A 16,555-nucleotide genomic window follows, 5' to 3' on the forward strand; every position below is an offset into this window, starting at 1 on the left:
TTCTTCACATCCTGTTTACATACCTGACAATCTGTGGCTGTCTTAAAGGTACACGGCTAAGTCTTTGAGGTCAACTAACTTGTCTGCAGACCCGCTGCAGACCCCAACAGGATCGTACTGTAATTTTTATCTTTACTTAAAAGATGCTTCAGGTTCTTCAGTATTTTTCATTCTCATGCCAAATACTTTGATTAAAAATGTTATATGATCCAGTGGATTAGCAATGTAATTGCCTATTTATATTTATTAATCCATGCATTCTTTCAGCACGTTTGTGTTTGCTATGATATTGATATGTTAGATTGATACGCTTGAGATGCAAATGATATGTATGTGGTGGAATTTAGACATTACATTATCATTGCTTCGACAAAGGTTGTAAGGTTTTAAGATTTAGAAAAGCATCTTGAAATATTAAAGCAAATTAATTCTGGAAAAGCAAATCAGTGCAATAAAGGAAGAGATTCGTAGCTAGGGATAGGCTCCAGAAGAATATTTATCTTCCTCTAACATCTTAATAAATAACAGGGACAAATTCTACCATAGGTTTCTTAGCATTCATAGATTTAAATGCGGAAAGATTTTGATTTAATACATCACATTTCCTCCTAGTGTACTGCATTTTCCAGACATGATAGTATTTAAGCTAATGTCTGAAGTACAAGGTTAATAAAGAAAGTTTTCTATTCCAACATTAAGTCTCTTACTGGAAACTGTCAGTTGATTCACTAAAATTAGAGATGAAGAAGTCCTGAAACAATCGGTAAGCCTTAGCTGAGACCAACCTTTCATTGTACCTTAGACAATAAGTATCAGGATGTGGCAGCTATAGAAATTACACAGATAACAGCCTGGGAACCGCATGGAGTACCTTCTTATTTGGTTTCAGCAAATTTACATGCAAAAAGAGGGATAATAAAAACAAATAAATTATCTCTGAGTTTTCTCTCATTTTCTATCCCTTTCTCAACACACTATAAATTGGTCACCTCTACACAAACAAAACAGTTGTATGTTGATCAGTTGCTTCTGCAGATATGTGTTTTTCAGTTAGAATAGAGACACAGGTTTGGGTGTCCTGTTGTTGACTTATTTTGATCATCATATTTTAGAGTGGGAAGGGATTGTTTAAGTGCATTTTGTTCAGGTGTGTGTCTATGTATGCACATTAAAAGAGCTGTTAATTTGGAGGGGTGTGTGAAATATAATTGTTTTCATTGCTTTCTTGGTTAACATATTCAGTTTGTGAGGTCAGGTGGAGCGTTGTGCTAAAGGCACCCATCTAAGTGATGATAATTTGAACTTTCAGCAGAGAAAGGAACGTAAGAAGACCCCCAATCTGGATAAAAGTTATTCTCAAACAGTTTACTAAAAAGAAGGGAGCTCTAGTCCCACAATTATTGGTTTAAAAGAAAGTGGCAACTTTCACTTCATTTTGTGGGCTGCAAGACTGTTGGGTTAAGTTGATGATGCTTTGGGAATACTTAGCAAACCAGCTTCCTGTCATGGTTTAACCCCAGGTGGCAACCAAGCACCACACAGCCGCTTGCTCACTCCCCCTCGCCCAGAGGGGTGGGTAGGAGAATCGGAAAGGAATGTAAAACTCAAGGGTTGAGATAAGAACAATTTAATAATTTAAACAGAATAAAAAGGAAAGAACAACAATTAAAGGAACAACAATAATAATAACAACAACAGTTATAATGGAAAGGTGGGGAAAAGGATAAAATTCAAAGGGAGAAAGGAAAACAAATGATGCACAGTACAACTGCTCACTGACCAATGTCCAGCCAGTCCCTGAGCAACAATCCCAGGCCCCAGAATACCCTCCAAGTTCATATACCAAGCATGACATCCTATGGTATGGAATACCTCTTTGGCTGGTTCAGGTCAGCTGTCCTGGCTGTATCCCTTCCCAATTTCTTGTGCTCCTCTAGCCCTCTGACTGGCAAGGCCCAAGAAACTAAAAACTTCTTGACTTAGTGTAGAGGAATGAAGGCATTGATAATATGCATCTGTGGCCTTGCCTGGAAGGCAGTGGGTTGATTGACATGGATGATGTGCAGCTGTAGCTTGTTCCTGCTAAATAGTTAAATAGCACTAAGGATTAGGGTTGTGGTCTTACTGTGCCTTGTGTCTGGACAGTAGAATTTGACTGATGGTAAAAGCCTTGTTGCAGCCTACTAGTTTTTTGAGCTACAACCATTGGTGTCTTGTGTGAGGCTGGGTTGGACTCTGGCTACAACAACTGGTGCCCAGCGTAGCTGAGACAAGCAGGAGAACCTGCAACCCATAACAGACACTGTGAGAGCTGAGCCATTGACAACTAACTGATATAGGTATATTGCAATATTTGTTGACCACTTTAACTCAAATGGCAGCTTCTGGCACCCAATGTAGATGAGGGAAGGTTGATATGAGTGCAGAAGAAGAAAGTTCTATGTTACAAAGGTTTATAGACATATTTGAAAAAAGAAGCATAAAGTATAACAAGAAGGCAATAAGAACTTTGCTAGGATGGTGCAAAGTAAATGATGTGCTAGTTAAGCTGAAAAATGTCTCTAGTGTTCAGGCATGGCAAAATGCTGGAAAATTACTTTTTGAGGCTGCCTGGGGGGGGGGGGTAAAATTGCTACAGCTTTGTTCACAACTTGGAGATTGATCATAGATTCGCTAGAACAATCAGAAGTGGATGGAGAGATGAGCCCTATATTAAAAATGTTAATAGGCATATTTGAAAATAGAGGCATAAAGTATGATGAGATGGCAATAAGAACTCTGCTGGGGTGGTGTAAAAGGAATGATTTGCCAGTTACAGTGAAAAATGTCTCCAGCGTTCAGATATGGCAAAGTGCTGGAATACTACTTTTTGGGGCTGCTGTGAGAGGGGAAAAAATTGCTACAGCGTCATTGACAACATGGGGATTGGTCTTAGATTTACTAGAACAATCAGAATTGGACAGGGAGACAAAGGCTGCAATTGAAGCAGCCACATCCCCGGTTGCAGAGATGATGCCCAATAAGGTACCTTTGGTGCCATCAGATTCTCTGCCATCGCCTGATTCACACAGTCAGGGCTGGCAGGGGGAGCAGAGTGGTATTGGATCAAGTGGACAGAGTTGGTTCCCTTTGGGGCAGCAGGGGGATCCGGTCATTGTCATGTTGCCTGACTGTGATCCCAAGCCACCTGTGATAGGTTTATTGGAGGAGACCTTGGGTCATGTTCAACAACCAGTCCAAATTACAGCATTGGGACCAGATCCTGCCAAATTCTGGAAAAAGATGCGGGAGCAAGCACTTGTAGAAGAGAATATCAATGTTGCAACTGCCTTGGGGGGCAGGGTGTTAGCCTGCCCAGTGCTTTGAAAGGATGGTAATGCTCCCCCCGAGTGGGAATCTTTCAACTGGGGAGTGATAAAAGAGTTAAGATCAACCTGTACACAGTACGGAATAGGCTTGCCCTATGCTCAATCATTGTTATGTGGTCTTTTCACAGCAGAGCTTACTGCTCATGATTACCGTACGATTGCACAAATTATATTGACCTCTATGCAAATGTTAATGTTTGAGTCAAACTGGAGGTGTTTGGCAAATGAGCAATCATTGATGAATTTAGAATACCCCCAGGATGATCCACGTTTTGGGGCAGGGATTCCACAATTCATGGGGGAGGCTCTGGTTAACTCTCCTCAGTTACAAGCTCGCTTACATCCTTTAGTCCTGCAGCAGGGAAATGAATTAACTCCAAGCTTTATTGCAAGTTCTGGATCATGGCACTCCACAACAGTCATGGACCACAATAAATCAAGGCCCCAATGAGGGGTACGTGTCATTCCTGGATAGGTTGAGAGACTTCTTGGACAAGCCAATACAGAATGGGGCAGCTAAAGAAGCATTGTTACTTCAATTAGCTAAGGACAATGCAAATGAGGATTGTAGAAAGGTGGTTGCAGGCATGGTGAATCGTAATCCCACTTTAATAGAATTAATGTATGTATGTGGGAAGGTAGGAACCGCTGCCTTCCAAATGGAGCGTCTGGCAAAGACCTTTGCTGATGCAGTCAGGGTCGTCCACCGTTGTTACACATGTGGGCAAGAAGGTCACTTAAAGAAGGACTGTCCAAAGAGATCGAGGCTGGGAAGGGCTGATGGCTCTGGTTTGGTATGCTGTTGATGTAACAAACCAGGGCATTTTGCAAAACACTATAGATCTAAATTTAACACTCAAGGGCAGTTATGTGCAGGTGGCAACAGAAAGCAGGGAAACAGGGGGAGGAACCGCACGATGATACAGATGAATCTTCCACAACAATTCCAGGCTTATGCAGCCAACTCGCAGCCTGAACTCAAGGGAGCACCAGATTGGATGTTACTACAGCAACCGCCATCACACTAGAGGATGATAAAGTACATAAGGTCCCACTGAATGCTGTGGGACCCATTGGCAATAAAATGAGTGTGCTGTTGCTTGGATGTTCAACATTACAAGGTTGGTTTGTCTTACCAGGAGTCATTGATGCTGATAATATGGGTTGGATTCAAGCAATGGTGTGGACCCCCACTCCCCCATGTCAATTCCTGAAGGTAGCCAGATTGCACAATTAATTCCTTTGTGGGCGCAAGTTAATTATGCCCATGACAAAGTCTGGGGCAAAGAAGGGTTTGGTTCAGCAGGAACACCACAAATTTTCTGGACTTGGAGTGTGCAAAATGGTTGACCAACTCTAACCTGTAAAATCACCTTTGCCAAAGGGACTCCTTCTGCAATATGGGTGACTGGGATGATTGACATGGGAGCAGATGCGACTATTATATCTGCGTGCATCTGGCCTCACTCTTGGCCTGTCTGTTCAGCAGGTTCCGTATTGGTGGGAGTGGGTGGTGTGACACTGTGTCCAAAGTCAGTATATGGTGCAAGTTCAAAACCCTGAGGGCCAGACACCAACAATATGTCCCTATGTGCTTGATGTCCCTCTGAATTTGTGGGGGTGGGATGTTTTGGGATAATGGGGAGTCCTCATTGGTACCCAGAAGGATTTTTAATAGGGGCCACTGTGATGGAGGGTGTACAAAGACCTACTCTGCCTTTGACTTGGAAGACAGATACCCCTGTTTGGGTGGAACAGGGGCCCCTTCCTGAGGAAAAATGTGTAGCCCTCCAGCAATTAGTCAAAGAACAATTAGTACAAGGACACCTAGAACCTTCCCATAGTCCTTGGAATACCCCTGTGTTTGTGATAAAAAAGAAATCGGGCAAATGGCGCCTGTTACAAGATTTAAGTAAATGATGTAATGGAGGGAATGGGAGCCCTGCAATTGGGCATGCCTTCCCTGATGACGATCCCGTGAAACTGGGACATTTTGGTAAGTGATTTAAAAGATTCTGTTTTTTTCAGTAATCCTTTACATGAAGCTGATAAATGTAAATTTGCTTTTTCCATACCTAGCAGAAACAATATGGCTCTTTGTAAGTGATGCCAATGAATGGTGTTGCTGCAGGGTATGAAAAACAGTCCTCCTATATGTCAATGGTATGTAGCAAAGGCATTGTCACCTGTACGGGAACAATTTCAGCAAGTGTATTGCTGTCATTATATGGATGATATTCTTGTATCAGCTGCAAATAAGGCTGAACTTCAGCAAGCGTATCCAGTTTTGCAGCAGTCGTTGGGCACCTTTGGGTTATGTATAGCTCCAGAAAAGATTCAACAACAAGCCCTGTGGAAATACTTGGGAGTTAAAGTGCTAGATCAAATGCTTAAGCCACAGTCTATCCAGCTCAGAGTAAGTGTCAGAACCCTAAATGATTTGCAGAAATTATTAGGGGCCATAAATTGGGTAAGGCCATACTTGGGCCTTACAACAGACCAATTGACACCACCCTTTGATCTATTGAAGGGTGACACTGATTTGATGCCTCCCCGATCACTAACTAAAGAAGCCACCTTAGCCCTGGAGAGGGTGGCCAATGGTCTGCAACAAAAAAGGCTACACCGTGTAGACGTATAAACTCCAATAAGTTTATATGTTGTCACTGTGAACTATCATCCCATGGGATTGTTGGGCCAATGGAATGAGTGCTGGCAGCATCTGCTACATGTCTTAGAGTGGTTATCTGTGCAACCATGGAAGACAGTGAGCACTCAAATTGAACTAGTATCAAAAATTATCACCAGAGGACGTACACGGTGTGTTCAGCTCACCGGCCAAGATCCCAGTCACCTGATAATTCCCATTGAACACGATTATGTAAGCTGGTGTTTGGCAAACAGTTTACTGTTTCAGTTAGCTCTGGAAGGATTCAAGGGACAAATATCCTATTATCTTCCCGGTCATAAATTGTTACAAACTTATTCAGACATACAAATACTTCAAAAGCTGCTGGTAGCAGATAGCCTAGTGCAAGGCCTTATGGTCTTTATGGATGGTTCTGGGAAATTGGGAAAGGCAGTGGTCACTTGGTATGATGGGAAGCAATGGCAAGAATTGATACACTTAACACAGGGATCACCCCAATTGGTTGAACTTAGTGCTGTCATTGTTGCCTTTAAAATGTTTTCTTGACGTTCCGTAAACATTGTTACAGACTCTGCTTATGTTGCGGATGTTGTGCGACGCATTGACCGTGTGCTGCTTAAGGAGGTAAATTCAGAACAACTATTTTTTTTTATTAAAAACATAATGGGTGATGGTGAGCCAACATACACATAGATATTACATTCTGCACATCTGCAGTCACACTGGATTGCCAGGATTAGTCTGTGAAGGGAATGCCCTTGCTGATGCTTTTGCAGCTCCTGCTTGGACTCCTCCAGTGTTGGATCTGATATGACAGGCCCTCATGTCTCATCAATTTTTTCATCAGGGGGCTCGGGCACTGGTCTGTCAACTTAAAATATCTCTTGCGGATGCATAATCAATTATTGCCACTTGTCCAGAGTGTCAGCGATTGGGTCCCGGACTGACGTTTCCACAAGGGGTCGATCCACGCGGATATCAGTCCTTGGATCTGTGGCAAACTGATGTCACACATGTGCCCTCTTTTGGTCGTTTACAGTATGTTCATGTCTCTGTTACCTTCTCAAAAGTTGTGTGGGCATCGGCCCATACTGGGGAGAAGGCTCTGGGAGCCATTTCACGTCTTCAGCAGGCTTGGGCTGCTCTGGGGGTTCCGAAGCATCTCAAGACAGACAGTGGGCCAGCATATTCATCTACATGCATGGCCAAATTCCTTGCCTCTTGGGGGGTGGAACATGTTACTGGAATTCTGCATTCCCAACTGGCCAAGCCATTGTGGAATGTGTTCATCATACTTTAAAGCTACTTCTTGAAAAACAAAAAGGGGGAATGGGTTCTCAGACTCTGCATGATTGTCTATGGAAAGCTGTGTATACATTGCATTATTTGACTGTGCCAGCTGGGAAAGAGTGTCCTGTGACTATCTCTCATTTCTTGTCTTTGCAGGGAGGAGATCCTCCTATCTGAGCAAAGGTCTTAATGGGAGACCTATGAATGGGAAAATGGACAGGCTCGTGGGATTTAATTACCTGGGGATGAGGGTATGCTTGTGTCTCTACAGATGCAGGGTCTCAGTGGCTTCCAGCTAGGTGTGTTAAGCCTGTTTTGGATCCTAGAATTGACAAGAGGACATCAGATATCTGCTGTTCCACAGACCCCTTGAGAGGGGAGTCAGAACATCTGGGTGACCCTGATGTGGAGCCTGAATCAGACGCAGCTTTGTGCCTTCTTAACTCAGCCTGAACAGCCTTTCCACACAACCTGCCAAGGGCCCTGCAATGGATGATAGACATGGCCTTTTTGGTTAAAAACAAAAAGGGGGAATTGTAGAGGAATGAAGGCAGTGGGTTGATTAGCATTGATAATGTGCATCTGTGGCCTTGCCTCAGAGGCAGTGGGTTGATTGACATGGATGATGCACAGCTGTAGCTTGTTCCTGCTAAGTAGTTAAATAGCCCTGAGGATTATAGGGTAGGTGGTTGGGTGGGGGAGGAGTGGTGTGACCTTTGGAAGAACAGTATGGACAGTAGAGTCTGACTGGTGGTAAAAGCCTTGTTGTAGTGATTTTCCTTGAGGGGGAAAAATAGTTACACAAAAATTACTGGCCCAAGCAGAAGTTGTTTGTACAGGTTTGTAGCACTTGATTACCCTCAAGGCCTGAATCTTTATCAGGCAGCTGTCTCCTGACACTGTCACTGCAATGGCATGCTGAATACAACTTGAATTGTAAATATGTATTTGGACCTTTGCTCACAACAGTTTTTCCCTGCTGCTTTGATATGTCTAACTGTGATGTGTATCTCATTTGTTTATAGGTTAAAAGTGAAGTGCACCTTTGGAGTTACAAAAGTTAAGAACACCAAACAAATGTGGGTTTAAATCTGTGGAGGTGATTATCTGTGAGTGTGCTGACCTGAACTCGTAGTGCTGGAGAAGAAGACCGGAGGCTCATCTGCCTTTCTGAGCTGGTCGACCCCCTGTTTCAGTATACCCTGTGTTCCAGCCTCACCTGGGACGGTCCTGCTTAAGAAGTCTGGATAAAGGAAGAGGTGTGATTAATTTATGACCAACACAGCCTAACCTCCTGCTTTGTTCTTTTGCACATCTGGATGAGTTGAAATAATTCTGAGTGAAGAGAGTAAACATTTTGTCTGTAACCTCTGCTCCTGGCCAGGCTACTTGTGGGCCTACACACCTCGGTCTGAAAGCCTTGACCTTTCCGGCCCCTTTCTGGGCCTTGTGTTCGCACTGAGGTACTACGAACGGCTCTGCTGAAAGAGCAGTTCAACAAGCGTTTCCTTTATTACGATTTCTTTTTCTGGGTGCGGCCCTGCCCGGCCCTGCCCTGCCCTCCCGCTCTGATGCTTGACCGGCACGGGTGAACGCACGGCCACGTCCTCGGCCCGGCCCCGCCCCCGCTGACGCGCGGCGGCAGTGACGCATCCTCCTCTCGCGAGAGGTCGGGTGGCGCGCGGCCGGCGGCGGCCGCTCCCCATAAATAGCGGGGCGAGGCCGGGCCTCGGCAGGTGGTGGCGGTGCCTGAGCTGTAGGTGCTTGTGCCCTTCCTGGGTTTTCCCGGGTGAGTACTGCTGGCAGCGGCGCTCCGGCCCGGTTCTCATCGGCCGCGGGAGCGCTCGGCGCCCGCCCGCCCTGCGAGGCTGGCTCCGCAGCATGGTGGAGCTTACCGGCGGGGCGGGCGGGGGCTGCGGCTGCGGCCCGCCGCGGGCCCGCCCCCGCTGCCTCCGTCGTTGCGCCTGCGGGCCCCCTGCCCCACATCCCGGTGTTTTATGGTAGGCTGCCTAAGGCGCTCGCGGGCCCGGCGGGGCTTCTCGGCGGGGTTGTCAGCCTGCTGCCTTTTGGCCTTTAGCCTCGTGACATAGCGGGGGAGGGAAGGTAGAAATGAAAGCTGTAACTTAGTTTATTTTCCTGTTCAGCATCTTTTGCTGTTTCCGAAATATGCTTTCGTTTCCTGGGCTTTGATTCGGGCAGCTCACTCACCTCCTCCAATGAAGTGGATCCAACTTCTAGTGGCGCTGAAACTGTGCAAGGAATTCTTAAAACTGTGCAAGAGCGTAGCTATCACTGATGTCTTTAAGAGCAGGGATAACTTCACAGACGAACTAGTTGACTAAAATCTACATCTGTGCTGTGTTTGGCTCAATCTTTTTGGACATATTATAGATACTGAGTAACCCTTAAAGTAAGGGCCCTTCCTCCTTCAGAGGCCAAATTCTGCTCTATTAGCCTCTTCTCCTGTTCTACAGTGTGCTTTACAGCCCAAAATGAAATTCAGCTCTACTCTGAGTAATCAGACTTGTAATGCTATGTGAGAAACATAACGTGTTCCTGGGGGTATTTCAATATTTAATAGATGGAAGGAAAACAACTCTTTTACTGCTGTAACCTGTGTCAGTTACCTGCTTGTATGTCCCATGTACAGTGGTTAATCTCATTACAGGCATTACCTTATGGCATGTGTGTTAATATGTGCAAATATGTCTAAAATGTCAACAGCATGCCTTTGTCCTTGTTCCCTGTTATGTAATGGGGAAAAGGTTTTACTTGTTCCCAGGCAGGATTTTAACACACTCCTTTTGATACTGTCATACCTATGAGAAAGAAAACTGCTGGTGCTTCTCTGACAAACTTAGCAGAAAGTCTTGAAAACCACAGTCCTTTTGAGGACTGACTTTTAGCTTGCCTTTCTGTTGCCTTCATTTATGCAGGTTCTTAGGGAACTTAACTGTCATATGAAAACATCAATGCAAAAAGTGGTTCCAGCAAATTATGTTCAGCCTGTATGTGCACATTGGATGACAGTGCACTTCTGTATGTGCTCCTTATGTGGTACTGCAATACCCCTCTTTTCTTACAGGGTTCATATGGGTGGTAGAGCTGTTAGTGTTTTATCCATGTTGGAAGATGTAGGTGTTGGAAGATAACTGAGTAGCATGGGCTTGTTGGATGACTGCCTGTTCCAGTGTGGGATGGGTAATAATTAAATCTAAATTAACATAAAGGAGAGATTTTCTGCAGTGGGAAAGTCCTATACCTTGTGCGTTACACGAATGCTAACTTTTGAGCAAGCTGTGCAGGGGGAGTCCTGCATGGGTATCGGGTATGCCACTAGAGAGAATGAGCTCCTTGAGTTTAGCGGAATGACTTCTGGGAATTGAGCTGAGGTTACTGAAATAAGTACTCCCCTTCAATCTTCCATGTGTTGTCAAGATTTGGGCAGCAGTGATGACTCAAATGTCAAACTTGACTCCCTTATGTTAACAGAAGATCTGATCTGATTAAAGACCTCGATGGTGGAGGCTTCATCTGATTTAGACATCCTAAACTAGAATTCTGGCGATTTGTTGGTTGGTGTTTCTTTGGCCTGGCTCAACAGATAAGCCCAAGTGTGTGTGTCTTCTAGAAAAATGGATTGATCGACTGACTGGTAACTCTTTGGTAATTCTTCAGTGAAGTGCTGTACCTCAAAGCCTGTCTCTTGCATGTGCCCTACTTCTGTTGCCTAAACCAAAGTAATTGGGAAACAAAGTTTTGGATTTCTGAGTTGCTACAATAAAATGTAATTCCTGTATGCAAGAATTTGGACACGCCAATCGCCTTGATCAATGGAGTTGATTACAAAAGGGTTGTTGGTTTCAAAGTCTGGTGATTAGATGGAGTGGATATGAGAATGCTGTAACTCAAATATGCTTCTTTCACAGGCTGTGTGAGATTCAAGACCTGAAAAAATGGCATTGGCAGTAATTGATCCACAGCAGGTAGGTCTTGCATAGCCCCATAGTTCTTTATGCCTAGTTCAGAAACATGAGTCAACTAACACTTTTCTTTTTTTAAACAGAACATTGTATCGAGGGTTGCTAACCTTCCCTTGGTGAGCTCCACCTATGATATGGTGTCCACAGCTTGCATCACCACAAAGGATAACCATCCTTATCTGAAATCCGTATGTGAGATAGCAGAGAAAGGAGTGAAGACGATTACTTCAGTAGCCCTGATGAGTGCTATGCCTATCATCCAGAAACTGGAACCGCAAAGTAAGGCAACAATGGAACTGTTGATAACTAAACTGATTGCTTTTTATATCCAGATGTACTTACAGTTTAACATGGTCATGCCAGTCTGGAGTGTGGTTTCAGGTAGCTGACTGAGCCTGTTGCATGGCTTGTTAAGTAACTGATTACAGATGGGTATGATTGAACAAAAAACCCCAAGCCGCCTAGAGCCAAAGCAGATTCCAGCTTTTGTAATCCTAAACTAACTGATTCATCTTGATATGCCAGATGGTTATGTAGTCTGTTGCTCAACACCTTCATTACCTTTCACCTGGTTTCAAATGCTACTCCTGTACTTTCTCTTGCTGAGAACAACTGATTAAATTTGGCAGCTGTGTCACGAGACTGTTGTAACCAGTAACCTGGTTTCATGAAGTAGCAGGCAGCCAGGTGCTTCTATCTTGTTCTAACAGTTGCTTGTAAAGTGTCAAATGGATTTAAGTGAGCTTTTTCTCCTGTTGCCGTAAACCTGTGTTGTTTCTGGGCTTTCCTGCCTCAAATTTCACTGAAAAAGGGAGGAAACTACTTTAAGAGTGTTTTAGCATGAGCTCTGTTTCAAGAGGAATTCTCAACTGGATTTATTTATACTAAGGGAAAACAAACTCCAAATTTTAAACCAGCTATTGTAATTTCTTTTATAGTTGTAGTTGCCAACAACTATGCACGCATAGGTCTGGACAAAATTGAAGAGAGACTACCTATTTTGAATCAACCCGCTGACAAGGTAAGTTCTTTCCATGTACCTATGTGAAGCAGAAGAACTGTACACCCTTCCTCTTTCCTATTACTAAAAATGCAGGGAGACAGATTTCAATAAGCTGTGCTTCAAGCACAGCTTAGAAGCGGTAAGGAGGTAAAAGGTTTTTCTGTAGAATTTTGTTGCCTTTGGGATGCCATTAAGCTGCTTTTTTTTGATTTTAAAACTTGCCCAATGTTTGACACTTCTGTCTAGATCTGTTCACTGATGGGCATTTTTTTTTTAAATTTGAGTCCTTTACTCTTTCCTGCTCAGTGTGAAGCAAATAGTACTGGAATTACACCATTGAAGTGTTTTGAGCTGAAGGCTGCATGGAAGTCATATTTTGTCTTGTCTTGTACATATGTTTTCAGGACATAATTTCTCCTAGATAACTGATAATTTTACAAGCTTTAGCATAAATCTGTGTTTCCTGGATTATGTATCTCCTTAGGAAATAGTTTTAGTGAATCAGCCTGTTTCTTATGTCAGGTTGTTGCTAATGCCAAGGATGTAGTTGTGGGAGCTAGAGAAGCTGTTAGAACCCCTGTGACTGGTGCCAAGGAAACTGTTGCTCACACGATCACTGGAGTTGTGGGCAAGACTAAAGAAGCAATGCAAGACAGTGTAGAAATGACCAAGTCAGTTGTCAATGGCAGCATTAACACTGTCCTGGGAAGTCGTGTGGTGCAGATGGTGAGCAGTGGAATGGACGGTGCTCTCACTAAATAGGAGACCCTTGTTGACCAGTATCTCCCACTTACAGAAGCAGAACTAGGTAAGACCAATTCAAGGTTTGATTTTGTTGGAATGCTGGTATTGGAGAGAAGCAAGCAATCATCCATTTATTACTTGCAATGGGGAGAAGGCATGTGCTTCCCATGCTGCCTTTGCCTTGCTGTTTGTAGTAGCATTTTCATAGGGAAGCAGAGTGAAAAATAAAGATTTCCACATGCGGTAGTCTTATTAACTTACTATGGTACTAAAGGGCTACTAAACGGGTCCAGTATTCAGCTGTTAGTAAGAGGTCTGAGGCAGTTACATTTGCTTAAGTTTTCTTCCATTGGTCAATTTGCTTCCTTTCTACATATCTAGAGAAAGAAGCTGCAAAAGTTGAAGGTTTTGAAGTTGGAGTTCAAAAGCCAAGCTACTACGTTAGACTAGGATCCTTGTCTTCAAAGGTCTGCACACGTGCCTACCATCAAGCCTTAAAGTTAGAGATGCTAAACAGAAAAGCCAGGAGGCAATCTCTCAGCTCCACCACACTGTTAGTTTGGTAAGTTTAAGCTTTCACTTGAGTTGTGAAAAGCAAACACTGGCACAGTTTGAGTGCAGAAAATAACCAAAAAGAGGCATAGGAAAACTGGAATTGCGTTCTCATACTAAGTGTGTTTTGTGGGTATAAAGGATTTCCCATTCAGAGCTTTTCACCGCTATTCAGGCGAGATCTTAAATCAGGCTAAGCTGTAAATGAGCCAGGAACTGCTTGTAATTTTGAGCATTGCAGGAATAGAAGTGACATGTTTAAAGTGATATTTCTGTTCTGAAGTGTTGAGTTTAACACAGACTTCATTCAGTGAAGTAAGTGTCTTGCAACTCAACACTCCAGTCCTTTATATTAATAAAATGGTCAGGTTCTTTGTGGGCTTGCATATCTTGCTGTGGGTATCTCTGAGCATTCCTGGGTACTTCAGTAGTCTTATCCTAACAATGTACCTTTATGTACAGGATACTGTGCATAAAGAGTCATGGCCTTCTATATGCTTTCAAATCCTTGTGTAGGATGTGAACGGGGGAGGGGGAAATAGTTGAGGAAGAGGGATATGCTATATAACATCTTAAAACTGCATTCTGTTTTCTCTGCTTTGAAGAGAAGGAATGCATGCTTATATTACCCAAAATCTTATATTGAACTTCTAAAGTATTTAAAAAGGAGCTTACAAAGCAGGTAAGTTAGGGTAGTCCTAATGGAACTTTTATATACTCTGCTTTGCTTCCTTTTTTGGCTGTATTTCAGATCGAGTATGCCAGAAAGAACATGAATAGTGCCAATCAGAAACTTCTTGGTGCTCAGGAAAAGCTTTATCAATCCTGGGTAGAATGGAAGAAAAATACAGGCCAAAATGATGGTGATGACTCACATAGCACTGAGGTAAAGAGATGTAAATGTAAACCAGAAATAAATGGATTGTATACTGTCAAGGTAATGGCAAACTAACAGTCCTCAAAGTGCACAGCATCTTAACAGCACAGAAGCTTATGTGCAAATTGGAATTTGAATACCGAAGTGCAGGACAGCTGACTAGCGACTGCTATGGAAAGTGGGGGACGTGCAAACTCTTCAGTGAGCCTACTTGCTGCAAACACTCAGGTTCATTCTTCTTTCAAGAGAATGGTCATCCTGTTTAGCGCATGAACTTGGGTTGGGATGTCTGTATCTAGATCAGCTAGGACTCACATACCTGATATGGCCAAATGACAAATAACCGTTTGTCATCATAAAACGGTCTTAGGCACAGCCTCACTGTGTTTTACATGTAAGCAGCTACATGCAAATTATTTATTAGAATACTTGTCTACTGTGACTTCTTATCTGGATTTGAAACAAGAGCTTGCTTATCTGTTGACTGGGTAGAAGCTACCAGTATTTCTGTTCCACAAAGTACTTGAGTAAGAGACTTGAAAGTACTTGATATTTCTTCAAATCTCTTCAGGCTTAAGACCTGTTTTATTATCTGCTGTAGCTTTATTTTACTTGCATCCTGTTTACTTTGCTGCTTGATATATCTTGAGCAACATGAAGCTGCTACAGTCATAAAAAGATATTGACGTGCTGTTAAACTTTTTGTTTCCAGTACATTGAGTCAAGAACTCTAGCTATTGCCTGGACCCTCACTCAGCAGCTTCAGACCACTTGCCTCCCACTGCTTTCAAGCCTACAGGGGCTGCCACAGAATATGCAGGATCAGGTTTACAATGTTGGGTCAACGGCAGGCGATGTCTACCAGAGCTTTTGGTCAGCATCCTCCTTCCAGGAGTTATCAGACAGCTTTCTCACAACTAGCAAAGGACAGCTGAAGAAAATGAAGGAGTCTCTGGATGATGTGATGGATTATCTTGTTAACAACACACCGCTCAACTGGCTGGTAGGTCCCTTTTACCCACAACTGCCTGGCCTTCAGCATGCTGAGAGCAAAGGTGAAGGGGAGAAAAATTGCAGCCAGAAAGACGAACAGCCTGAACATGCTACTGAATTAACTGCATGGCATGTGTGTACTCTGCTGACTGACCAAACAAGTAGCCTTAGCAAGTGTAGCTGTCAAAAGCCTTGGAGAAAAATCCATAAACATAGAAGTGGGATAAGCATAGAGAAAAAGGACACTCACGCATGAGCTGCATTGTCCTTTGTAGTTAAGCCACTCTTAACTTAAACTGTCTTGAGTGCCAAAATACTGACAGCTTACAGTTGTCAAGATGCTTGTTTGTCAAGTTAAGAAACCTCACTGTGCTTGACTAATGGTATTAATACCATTAGTCTAAATAAAATGTGCCATAGGTAAAAGCATTTGATATGTTGCTTAATCTGTACCAGAATGATATAAAAACCTTGCATGCTATGAAATGCATTTAAAAGCCCTGCAGTCTAGCTAGATATGTTTAAATTCCATATTTGCTTTGGATCACACATTTGATGATTATGGTTCTGACTGTCTCAAATTCTGCTGCTACACAGTTCATGACAAAAGGTCTGTGAGTACAGAATTCCAAAGCTGAAAGTGGGGTTTCTGAATGAGTCAGCTGGAGTTACTTAAATGCTGTGACAGCGTTAACATTAACTATCTAAACTTAACTATTGTATAACATAGTAACCTGACCACAGAATTCTGGAGTATCTAAAGTTGTAAGGGGATCCATAAGGATCATGGAGTCCAACTCCCTGCTCCTTGCAGGACTACCTAATACTAAACCATATGACTCAGTGTTGTCCGCATGCTCCTTGAACTCTTGACAGGCTTGGTGCCATGACTGCTTCCCTGGTGAGCCTGTTGCAGTAACAGACCAAATCATTATCAACATGTTTTTCTAATATACAGTATAAAGACAAGATTCATGCTGTTTGTACCCAGGTGCCTGATGTTGTGTGGGTAGTTGGTTTTTTTTGTAGCCATCTTTTTGTAATTCATTTTGTATATTAGTAATAAATGCTTCAGTAGCCAAAGTCTGTCTCCAT

The 16,555-nt window shown here is 43.2% G+C and overlaps 1 protein-coding gene across 1 annotated transcript; it reads left to right on the forward strand.

Annotated features, from left to right (window-relative positions):
• The first annotated feature begins 11,124 nt into the window (after window positions 1-11,124).
• Window positions 11,125-16,546, forward strand: LOC119140655 (perilipin-2-like). The gene is given in 8 exon segments (XM_037372153.1): window positions 11,125-11,294; window positions 11,375-11,570; window positions 12,230-12,312; window positions 12,817-13,102; window positions 13,420-13,533; window positions 13,536-13,600; window positions 14,342-14,476; window positions 15,180-16,546. Coding segments are annotated over 8 exon segments (1,446 nt in total). The 5' UTR covers window positions 11,125-11,264; the 3' UTR covers window positions 15,717-16,546.
• Window positions 16,547-16,555: the final 9 nt, after the last annotated feature.

This window comes from Falco rusticolus, chromosome W (genome assembly GCF_015220075.1).
Source record: "Falco rusticolus isolate bFalRus1 chromosome W, bFalRus1.pri, whole genome shotgun sequence".
NCBI classification, from domain to species: Eukaryota; Metazoa; Chordata; class Aves; order Falconiformes; family Falconidae; genus Falco; species Falco rusticolus.